Source organism: Lygodium microphyllum, chromosome 30 (assembly GCF_053477565.2).
Source record: "Lygodium microphyllum isolate KBCC chromosome 30, Lygodium_microphyllum_v1.1.10, whole genome shotgun sequence".
In the NCBI taxonomy this organism is placed as follows: Eukaryota; Viridiplantae; Streptophyta; class Polypodiopsida; order Schizaeales; family Lygodiaceae; genus Lygodium; species Lygodium microphyllum.
This window is the reverse complement of record NC_141164.1, coordinates 24,546,831-24,557,865: the sequence shown is the minus strand read 5'-3', so window position 1 is coordinate 24,557,865 and position 11,035 is coordinate 24,546,831. Positions and strand designations below refer to the sequence as shown.

General features: G+C 40.4%; 1 protein-coding gene across 3 annotated transcripts; it reads left to right on the top strand.

Annotated features, from left to right (window-relative positions):
* The first annotated feature begins 5,328 nt into the window (after positions 1-5,328).
* On the top strand, positions 5,329-10,206 carry LOC148009627 (uncharacterized). 3 transcript variants are annotated; one of them, XM_087673115.1, is made up of 6 exons: positions 5,329-5,602; positions 5,757-5,888; positions 6,279-6,363; positions 6,460-7,191; positions 7,284-7,640; positions 9,240-10,203. In XM_087673115.1, the coding sequence occupies exons 3-6, from the start codon at positions 6,298-6,300 to the stop codon at positions 9,318-9,320; spliced, it is 1,236 nt and encodes a 411-aa protein (XP_087529241.1). In that variant the 5' UTR covers positions 5,329-5,602; positions 5,757-5,888; positions 6,279-6,297; the 3' UTR covers positions 9,321-10,203. The 3 variants fall into 3 exon arrangements, with proteins under 3 accessions (XP_087529241.1, XP_087529240.1, XP_087529242.1); XM_087673114.1 differs by having other exon boundaries at positions 5,741-5,888; XM_087673116.1 differs by lacking the exon at positions 5,757-5,888 and having other exon boundaries at positions 9,240-10,206.
* Positions 10,207-11,035: the final 829 nt, after the last annotated feature.

Sequence of the window (11,035 nt, the reverse complement as noted above, 5' to 3'; positions counted from 1 at the left end):
CCATAGAATTTAGATAAACTAGTTGGTGTAGCTTGTCTCTTTTCATGGAAGGTGCAGTCTTGGTGCATGACACCTATCTTTGGCCTCTCTTTGCATGGATTATTCCTTAATTTCTTTAGCTTAGACATATTGTTTGGAGCATTCTTTCCTTGGTATGGAAGGTATCATTGCATATTATCTTTCCTTTGGATAGGTTAAGTCCTCACACTTAGCTTGGATTCTTGGCATCCGAAGTAGGTGTATTCACTTGCATGCGTAGGGTGATGCCTATGTTTAGAGCACTGAGTTGAATCTCTAGGATTGTGATGACGTTGTAAAGGAGTTGGAGGTTCTCAAAGGCTTAACTAGCAAGGTTGCATCCCATGAGGCTAAGTTACCATGACGAGACTAACCAGTTTATGAGTGTTTCCTCATGCTCATGCTTCATGGAGGCATATTCCTTTGCTTCCATAAACTTAATCACATAAAGGTTTATCTCTCCATGTTCATAGGAGTAGATAGTGACTTCAATTTTTAAGCACACTTGTTTCCTTCCTTGATCTGATTTTTTTTGGGATCACCTACGGATCACAGGAGTGACTTCCCACTTAATTAAGTGCTCTTATTTGCTCCCTTTATCCAATTCAATGGGGTGTGGCCTTGAATTTAGCTCTTATTCTATTTTCCTTAGCCACTTATGTAGCTTGGGTTGTGGAAGCATCCACTTTGTCTTTCTATCTTGGCTTGTGCTTCCCTTTGTTTCTTGGTGCAGAACTTCACCTTACTATTCTCTTTTCCTTCAATCTCTTTCTCTTTCATGTTCTCCTTCTTGCTTTCTTCCTTGCAACCCTCTTTGCCAAGTTTCGTCTTCTTTACTAACCTTCTTCTCTAAGTCTATTCCTTCTTCTTCTATATTTCTTCCTTGGATCCTTTAAGCTAACTTGATCTTTACTTTGCTCTTTTCCTAACTTAGCTTCCTCTTTCTTCTCATCATCTTTTTTGTTTGCCTTTCTAGTTGTCCACGCTCTATATTCTAAGTTGGCCCCTCTACACTTGTCTACTTGGTCTTTCTTCTTTGCAACTTTCTTCTTCTTGTTTTCTTCTCCTAGTCTTTACCTAACTCCATCTCTTTGCCCATCCTTCCTTTATTCTCTTCTATATTCCTTTCTTTTCTTTTGTTTTCTTCTATTCTACCTATGGCTCCATCTAATGCCTCTTTTTGCTCTTCTCTCATGTCATCCTCTTCTATCTCTTCCCATATCTTCATGCTAATGCCCTTCAACTCATCTTTTAGCTTATTTTAATGAACTTGGGGTGATCGGTTGATTGTTGAGGTTGGGGTTTTGGGGATGAGGTTGTTCCTATATATATTTGAGTGCATCATCTCTCATCTTATTCTCTTCTTCATCTTTTGACTCTTCCTTTGTCACTTTTGGCAACAAGGTGATCCCTACATTTGATTGAGTGCATCCTCTCCCTTCTTCTTCTTTTCAATCTTTGTGGTTTCACTCTTGTAGCCCATGTCTATTCTTCATGTCCATTCTTCTTGTTGTAGCCTAAGTTCTTCATGATGTCTTCTAGTCTCTGTTTTACTTTCTTATGTCTTCCATCCTTTTCCTTTCTAGTAGGAGACTTCTTCTCCTTGGTTGTGGTTCTCTTTGAATTGATAATTGATAGGGTTGTCTTCTAGGCTAAAGTTTTTTCCTTCTAGATAGTGGTTGATGAGTTATTCTTCATGGTAGTAGACTTCTTGGGGCAATGGATATTCTCCCTTGCTTCAATGAGTACTCCTTAACTCCAAGTAGGAGTTGCTCTGATACTAAGTGTAATGCACCTACACTCAATCACTCACTCAACACGAGTATCGATATGGTCAATCTCAAAGAATAGGATAGAGTGATTTATGCAGAATCTTTTTCATCCATTTCATGGTATTTACAAATGCATAAATTGGCTTTCTTTGCCCCACGTGTGCAACCATCACGGAAATAGTTGACAATAGTTGCAGATTTGATGCCAGGAGGCATATTTCACGATGGATTCCGTGAGATTTTATGGTGGATTCCGTAAACTTTGATGACCGGGGCTCATACACAAAGTGGATTCTTTGTGCGAGAAGTTGATGGGGACGCCTGTCCTTTTTGGGCGTTTCATTAATTTAGTGTGTACATGGGTGATTCCATAGCGGGTGATTTCGCAAAATGCATATTAAATTAATAAACGTTTATGAGTTTAGAGTGCATACTCGTAATAAATTAAGGTTAGGATTAATTTCTAACTAGTTGATTTATTTATGTAGCTGAAGACTACTAGGTATTCACTTTTGTCGGTTTAATTGTCTTATTTTACTAACGATTGTGAATGCTTCAGTTGATGTGTAGAGATAGCAGCAGTGGTGGAGGAAAGCATTGGAGGATAGCGAGTATTCGATTTATCATTTATATTTTGATGTGCGCATACCTTAGGCATGGCGCCTATATTTTGTCACGCCTATTTATTGAGGTGTTGGATATTTATTTATTATTTTGTATGCGCATGGGCGCACGATTATGTTATTTGTACTTGGACATTGTATTGGGTATGCCAGACTCTTTGGGCACCGCCCACTAGCTTTATTTCTATTTGTACTAAAACAAACTCAAAAGCTAAAAGCTTGCTATTTTGTAATTTGGGCTATTATTTGAGCTTGAAGATGATTAATACATAAAATACATGCTTTGTGGAGCGCTCACACAAGGCATGGGGGGAGATTGCACCCAATTGGTCTCTTGTTCATGTCGTGCATGCTTTTTACCTTGAGTTTTGTGCAAAAAGTAGAGTTCTTTTGTTCTTGGGGACCTTCCGGCATTCACTACGCGAGTGTACAACATCCAATCTGTGCACCAGTGGTATCAGAGCGAAGCTGAGATCAAGAGCTTCCAATCACTACCCATCTGGTGCGCAGATCGGATGCTGTACGCTCGCGTAGTGAATGCTGGAAGGTCCCCAAGAACAAAAGAACTCTACTTTTTGCACAAAACTCAAGGTAAAAAGCATGTACAACATGAACAAGAGACCAATTGGGTGTAATCTCCCCCCATGCCTTGTGTGAGCGCTCCACAAAGCATGCATTTTATGTATTAATCATCTTCAAGCTCAAATAATAGCCCAAATTACAAAATAGTAAGCTTTTAGCTTTTGAGTTTGCTTTAGCACAAATAGAAATAAAGCTAGTGGGTGGTGCCCAAAGAGTCTGGCATACCCAATACAATGTCCAAGTACAAATAACATAATCATGCGCCCATGCGCATACAAAATAATAAATAAATATCCAACACCTCAATAAATATGCGTGAAAAAATATAGGCGCTATACCTAAGGTATGCGCACATCAAAATATAAATGATAAATCGAATACTCGCTATCCTCCAATGCTTTCCTCCACCACTGCTGCTATCTCTACACATCAACTGAAGCATTCACAATCGTTACTAAAATAATACAATTAAACCGACAAAAGTGAATACCTAGCAGTCTTCAACTACATAAATAAATCAACTGGTTAGAAATCAACCCTAACCTTAATTTATTACGAGTGCGCACTCTAAACTCATAAATGTTTATTAATTTAATATGCATTTTGCGGAAAGGCATATTTCACGGTGGATTCCGTGAGGTTTTACGGTGGATTCCGTAAACTTTGATGACCGGGGCTCATACACAAAGTGGATTCTTTGTGCGAGAAGTTGATGGGGATGCCTGTTCTTTTCGGGCGTTTCATTAATTTAGTGTGTACATGGGTGATTCCATAGCGGGTGATTCCGCAAAATGCATATTAAATTAATAAACGTTTATGAGTTTAGAGTGCGCACTCGTAATAAATTAAGGTTAGGATTGATTTCTAACCAGTTGATTTATTTATGTAACTGAAGACTACTAGGTATTCACTTTTGTCGGTTTAATTGTCTTATTTTACTAACGATTGTGAATGCTTCAGTTGATGTGTAGAGATAGCAGCAGTGGCGGAGGAAAGCATTGGAGGATAGAGAGTATTCAATTTATCATTTATATTTTGATGGGCGCATACCTTAGGCATGGCGCCTATATTTTATCACGCCTATTTATTGAGGTGTTGGATATTTATTTATTATTTTGTATGCGCATGGGCGCACGATTATGTTATTTGTACTTGGACATTGTATTGGGTATGCCAAACTCTTTGGGCACCGCCCACTAGCTTTATTTCTATTTGTGCTAAAGCAAACTCAAAAGCTAAAAGCTTGCTATTTTGTAATTTGGGCTACTATTTGAGCTTGAAGATGATTAATACATAAAATACATGCTTTGTGGAGCGCTCACACAAGGCATGGGGGGAGATTGCACCCAATTGGTCTCTTGTTCATGTCGTGCATGCTTTTTACCTTGAGTTTTGTGCAAAAAGTAGAGTTCTTTTGTTCTTCGGGACCTTGCGGCATTCACTATGCGAGCGTACAACATCCGATCTATGCACCAAGATTTAAAAAAAACATTTTTTATTTTTTATTTTAAGAATGGCATACAAACCATTGATATTATTATCCCTTTTCTAAACACTTATTTTATTGTTATTAGATATACTCTTGTATTAATCAATGAAAGAACCAGTACAATATATGCACATCGCAAGACTACACCCTCATGATGCCGCACATGTGAGGGTCCACCACTAGGTATATGGAATCACATGTAAAGTGGAAATCAAGCAAGACTCGGGATCACTACTACTTCCTATATAGGCGATTTTGGCAGCAACCCCACCCTCGAGTGCAAAAAGGAAAGCTTCTACATAGACCCTTACTTGGTATGCTTGACTAAACAAATATGAAAAAAGCAATCAATTCATGGAGTTCAAATGTGTTTTCTATTTCACTTCTTGTCCTTGTCCCTGACTCTATTCTTTTGAAGAACATCATTGCATTCCAGTCCATCATAGCTCCTTAAAAGAACTCTTGAACCCTTATTAGCTTTTGTAATTATGATTCATAGTAAAAGTGGGCATAGACATTAGAAGGCAAGGGAGGCCCATTCTTATGGCTTCTATGAAAAAGTTGTAATTTGTTTGGGGATTTCTTATTTTGAGCTTAAATTAAAGTTTCAGTATTTAGTTAATTAAAACACTTGAATCCCTCGAGATGCTTAAATGGGTGCTATACTAATATATTTTTTTGAATAATACATTAAATTATATAAAAAGATAAGAGATATGTGCAACATAGTGGGCATGGCCCAACAACCCATTTGAGATGTGTCCATCTTTAATGTTATGTTATATTTATATATATGTATATATATACACATGCATGCATTTCTGCGGCTAGCACCTAAGAAAGATTCTAAGAATATGCATCTTTTTTGACATTGGCGACTTTATCTGAGACATCAATGGCGATGGCCATGGCTATGGCGTGGCACCGTAATTAACTTTGGTGACACAGATGACTCATGAGCATCCAGAATTTTGTGCTGTAATCTCGTTAACAATGCTGAGGAAAATTTGGAGATGGCGTCCTGGGAGAGGTAATACAAAGCAAGAGAGAAGCAGCGGCGGTAGCGGCGGCGTCGCAGACGGCCCGATGAAGAAGAAGACGATGGAAATGAAGAAAAGGTCTCGATCTGTCTCTCCCATCTCCCGTCTCCCGTCTCTCTCTTTCTGATGTGTACCACCCGTCCTCTTTTTCTCGTTAGTCAATAATTGTAGCTCCATCATTCAAAAGCTTTTTCGTGCGTCTCATTATCGTTGCAGTCCTCCTCTTCCTCAGACAAAGAAAGCAAGTGTGAAAGAAAGGACGAAGCAGAGGTGCCTCCGATAGGTATTGGAACAGAAGAATGGCAGTATCCTAGAGAGAACTGTGTGTGGAGTAGGCTCAGCTCGATTTTCATCGAATCTACCTGTAAGCAGTGCCATTGTCCGTTCTTTGTAACGCTCCAGCCGTGGATATGAGAGAGACAGAGAGAGAGAGAGAGAGAGAGAGAGAGAGAGAGAGAGAGAGAGAGAGAGGTATTACGAAAAAAAAGAAGAGAGAGAGGTAGGTATTTCAGTAGGCGAAAGTTCAAGGCCTTGCCTTCTGAAATGTCAAAATTCTGAGTCATTATGTGTGCGTGTCTCCCTCTCTCTGTGGCCATTGCTTGTGCTCATTTTTGATGAATTATTGTGCTTTGCTGATGGTATGACTTCCAAAGTCCTTACATGCTTAATAAGAATAGGTTAGCAAATGGACATGGTCCCATTTGTCTTTGGACTTGCATGGCTTTCCCTGTTAATGTTGTATACCTATGTCCAGATTCGGCTGAGCACCAGTTATGGACTTGATGGAGATGCAATCGGAATTACCGTCTTCGATGCTCCACAATTGGATTTCAGATCTGGTAAGGATTATGCTGTGGTAAATTTTAGAGGATCATCCAAAACAAAGTGGGAAAGGGAGGGGTGAGAGTGACTGAAATGTGTTGTTTTATGAACAGGCAATGGAGGAACCTCTGCTGGCAAAGACCTTAGGTGGACTTTTGAGTTCAGCTGACTACGCAACATACAACATAGCTGCTGAAAGCAATAATCTCATGGCTTTCAGTGGTCCCATTTCTGGTTTTCAAGTGAAGGAGCCACAAAAGCGGATGGCTTCTACTGCTATATCCCAATGCCATCATGCAACAATAAAACCATCAGATACAGCTGCATCTGGTCATGAAAGGCCCTCAAAGACTCCCAGACCAGGGTCTTGGAATGCAGCACAACATTTCTATGGGGATTCAGCTTCTTGTGTTTGGCCACCAACAGCTGGCTTCAAGCAGTCAAGTTTGAGAGAGCGGAAACAGCAAGCTGTAAACATGCCTGTATTTGAAGGGCTTTTCACTTCCTTCCCAGATTTGAAAGATGAAACTTCTGAGACCGTGGCACCAAAGACACCTACGTTTCAGTTTGAGATGGGAGGTTGCCAGACCTTGGGAAGACAAGAAACCAGCATTACCAATTTGCACTCTGCCATGGCAACAGCATCTAAATATATTCCACCATCACCTTCCGATCCCTTCCATGGCATCTCTACAGCAATCATGGCAACACAGAGGAATAGTAGCTCTTCAACTCCTGTCAAGCCTTCACAAAATCAGGATCATATAATGGCAGAACGAAGGAGGCGAGAGAAGCTCAGCCAACGCTTTATAGCATTGTCTGCGATAGTGCCTGGATTGAAAAAGGTGTGTATTTATGCTGAACTCCTTGCTATAAAACTCACTCTTACATTTTTATGCTGAGAGTGAGTAGCATAAACTGTTCATGTTTGCATCAGATGGACAAAGCTTCTGTGCTTGGTGATGCTATCAAGTATGTCAAGCAGCTGCAAGAGCGTCTGAAGACACTGGAGGATCAGCTTCCAAAGCAGGTGTCTGTGGCTGTACAAAAACCTGACAAAGTTGGCAACAGCACTGACACTTCTTCAACAAGCACGAAGGATGAGAATACTCAGAAAACTGACATAGAAGTTCGAATGGTTGGCAAAAATGTGCTTATTCAAGTTCATTGTGACAAGCACAAGGGTGTCCTTGTAAAGTCACTTGCAGAACTTGAGAAGCTTCAGCTTTCAGTGGTCAATGCAAACATACTTTCATTTACAGAGACTACACTTGACTTGACTGTTAGTGCTCAGGTCAGTTTGTCTTCCATCTCAGCTACTCATGCCCTTTTGTACTACCTAAAGCACAACCTTCAGCTTTATGATTATTCTTCTTCACAAATATGCTTGTTCAACTTAAGCATGTGAGAATGCACATGCACACATATGTGGACTCGTCTATGCACGCATGTATACGTTGCATGGGCACACACATGGGAGAGAGGCAGGCATCCATGCATGTGCACTTTCACAGATGAGAGAGAGGCAGGCAACTATATGCATGTACACTCGCACATGAGAGATAGGCATGTACTCATGCACACAGTTCTGGAAGCATAAATGCACAAACATGCACAGGATATATCTGCAGTATGTGGTAAATATTATTCTACTGAAGTCACTGCTCAAGATTTTTGAATCCAGCTTCAACAGCTGATTATGTGGAAGGTGTGCCTAAATATTTGGTGGTCTGCAGTCTCAACTTTCAACCACCAACCAGAGCTGTCTCATATGCCATTTCCTTTGGTAGTTAGCTTTCTTTCACTGTACACGATTAAGGCATGCCACTTTTGCTGTGTTTGTAGCCGCTTCACTCGCATTGCTCAGTGAGTGTGATGATGTTCGTACTTTAAGCAATGGCTTTCATGTCACCCAGGGGTGCCCTTCAACTTTTTTTGGGGTGGGGGGCGAGCCCGGGTGGGGGAATGATACTTTGTAGTACTGTACTAAAAGGAATGGAAACCATCATGAAGTACAAGATTAACAAAGGAGTACAAAACCTGTCCACTTCAGAGGCCCCAAAGTTCAAGGAGATACATAAACCTTCTTTGCTGAAGAAATAGGCAGGTACAAGCTTTCTTGTAGGGTTTGTTACAATGGCTATAACTCCAAGCAGTCATTTGTAGAGGGCAGTATGATAGAGCAGGGAGAAGCACTTTGCCATTTCTACCATAATTGTAATATCTATTTACTCATCATCACAGTGAGTGGATTGTGTAACTGTCTCTGACGTGAAATCTGTATTATAGCCCTTTTTGCTAAAGAACCACCCGTTTGAGAAGGTTACACATTTTGATTCCAATCCTATCAATCTTACTCTCTGGTAAGGCTTGTGCTGTAAGCTCTTTTAAGGACAAGGCTCCTTGAAACGAAAAGACCCATCATAACCTGTAGGCTGTCCATCTCTAAGCTATCTCCAACACTCACTGAGCTGAAGTAGTCTCCCAATATAGTCTCTCAATAGTGTTCAAACTGATGGGGTTTCCTGGACATTCATGCCCATGTGCTTCTGCCCTATCTTCTCTATCACATCAGCCTTCTCACCCTTTCTATCAGAAACGTGCGTCTCTTGAGTCCGTAGTGGATTCGGACGACATGCATGTGCACACGCATGCACTCTCTCACTCCTGACTTTTGGAAGGGACATGTTTGTATGCCAAAGCTTGGTGCAGGCTTTCATGGTAACTTGGTGGATTATGATAACTTCCCAAATCACTGGCCTCAGCATCAACAATAATGCACATGCACAGCCATGCACACATATGTGCACATGTGGATCCATGCACATGCAAATGTGCACATAGTCCCTTGCTTTCTATTAACGTGTCTCCTTGTTTCCTGAGTTGTTTGCAGATGGAGGAGGGTTGTGAATTAACGGCAGATGAAATCATGGAGGCATTGCAATCTTTTTTCAAAAGAATGAAATTGTACTGATGTTCCAAAAAGCATATACAATGATGCAGCAGGAAGGAAGAGCACAGAAATATGTTAAAAATAGGCTACCTGAAGACGACATTGATGGAAGTCTCAGCTGTGAGGCTTTTGCATCTACAGATATAGATAGGCCAGATTTGTACAGTAATTGCTCTCTCTTTAAGGTTGGAATGGTTGGCATCTCCGTCTCCCTCTATTTTGAGAGGTGTACAAGCCTCTTTCTGCACATGATGCCAGATTTGTACAGTGATTGCTTTTGCTCTTTTCAACAATGAGCTTGCCATCTGCCTGAGGGATAGGCAGATGGTCATAAGTGATGAAGCCTGAGGTTGATTTCTTTGAAAAGTTGTTATTCATAAAGGTTGGCATCTCCTTCTCCCTCTACTTTTTAGAGATGTGCAAGCCTCTTTCTGCACATGATACTAGAGTTTTTCCCATTGCTCTTCAGTGTTAGGTTTTGTAAGCCCCCCCAGCTGCAGCACAATTATGGACCTCAGCCCTGCACCAGGAAATTTTTTTGCGGGGTTACTACCCCGTTTGCAGCTTTCATCATGGTGCTCCTTGCCAACAGTCTCAGGTTTCTATGGTGTTATATCCCGGTTCTTCTACCTTGGTGAGAACCATTGGATTGTAACCTGAAATGATTTACATTGGCTTTTTTGCTAGCTTATTCTGGCGTTGATCCATTATTGGTCTGCACCATAACATTCTTTTTCTTGTCAGCAGTGCTTTTAGTGGAAAATATAGAATATTGAAGCATTCCTGCTTGATTGCTTTGTCTGATTTTTCATGACTCATTTGCAAGGTTGAATTGCATATTGAAGCACTACCTGCTCCTACCTTCTGGCACCTTACATCATTACAATAATGGTGAGGGAGCTTACAGATTGTGGTACATCATCAGTTATATGATAACCTGACCCTTCATTTAAGCTATTACTGGCTTTTATTTTGGTTTGAGGGCTATGCTTCGTTATTTACATGTCTTCAACAAATCTGAAATATGTACCCTGTTAGTAGGGTAAAAAATAAGGGACCTCCATGATGTTTACTTTGTAAATAGGTGGGGTGAATGTTTGCCTAATCAAAGGCAAATAGTTTAGAAAATTGGGCGGATGTTGTGAAAAAACTTATTTTTGAGTCTTTTGGGGCGAAGTTTAAGTGAAAAAAAAGTCTAAATTCAAGTATATTTGGGCTAGTTTTTAAGATCTTAAGCCTAAAAATATAGCTCTAGGATCCAAATTACCTCCCCAGAAAAAAGCCACTGGGTTATATTTCACCCCTAAGTTTATCCTGGCAAGAAGTTTCTAGTTAATATTACCTTAATCTCCTCTAGCATCATTGTTGATTAAGATCACTGTGGTCACCAGCAGTTGCAGCAAATTGTCTATAATATGATGTACATGCTTTGTTTAACTGTTAGAAGCCCCAGTAATTGTACCATTGACATTTGTATTTGTGATCAAGGTTGGATCCGTGCATATGTACTGGTTGGAGCAGTCATCACTCAGTATGGAACGTTGATTAGTACGAACCGATCAATCAGTATTTGATCATCTGTCCGACTGGTTATTGTCTGACTAGCTTGATGATTCTGGCAGACTGATTGTGGTCGTGTCAAAGTTAACGCATATAATGGAGGCTTGTTCTTTCTGTATTGCTGTATCACTGTTTTTCCTGCAATCATTGCATTTACCGCAGCCTGCAAGTATACA

Coding starts and splice junctions, on each gene's coding strand:
- LOC148009627 (XM_087673116.1), top strand. CDS start 6,298: ATGGACTTGATGGAGATGCAATCGGAATTACCGTCTTCGATGCTCCAC. Junction 6,364..6,459: donor ACAATTGGATTTCAGATCTG/GTAAGGATTATG, acceptor TTTTATGAACAG/GCAATGGAGGAACCTCTGCT. Junction 7,192..7,283: donor TAGTGCCTGGATTGAAAAAG/GTGTGTATTTAT, acceptor TGTTTGCATCAG/ATGGACAAAGCTTCTGTGCT.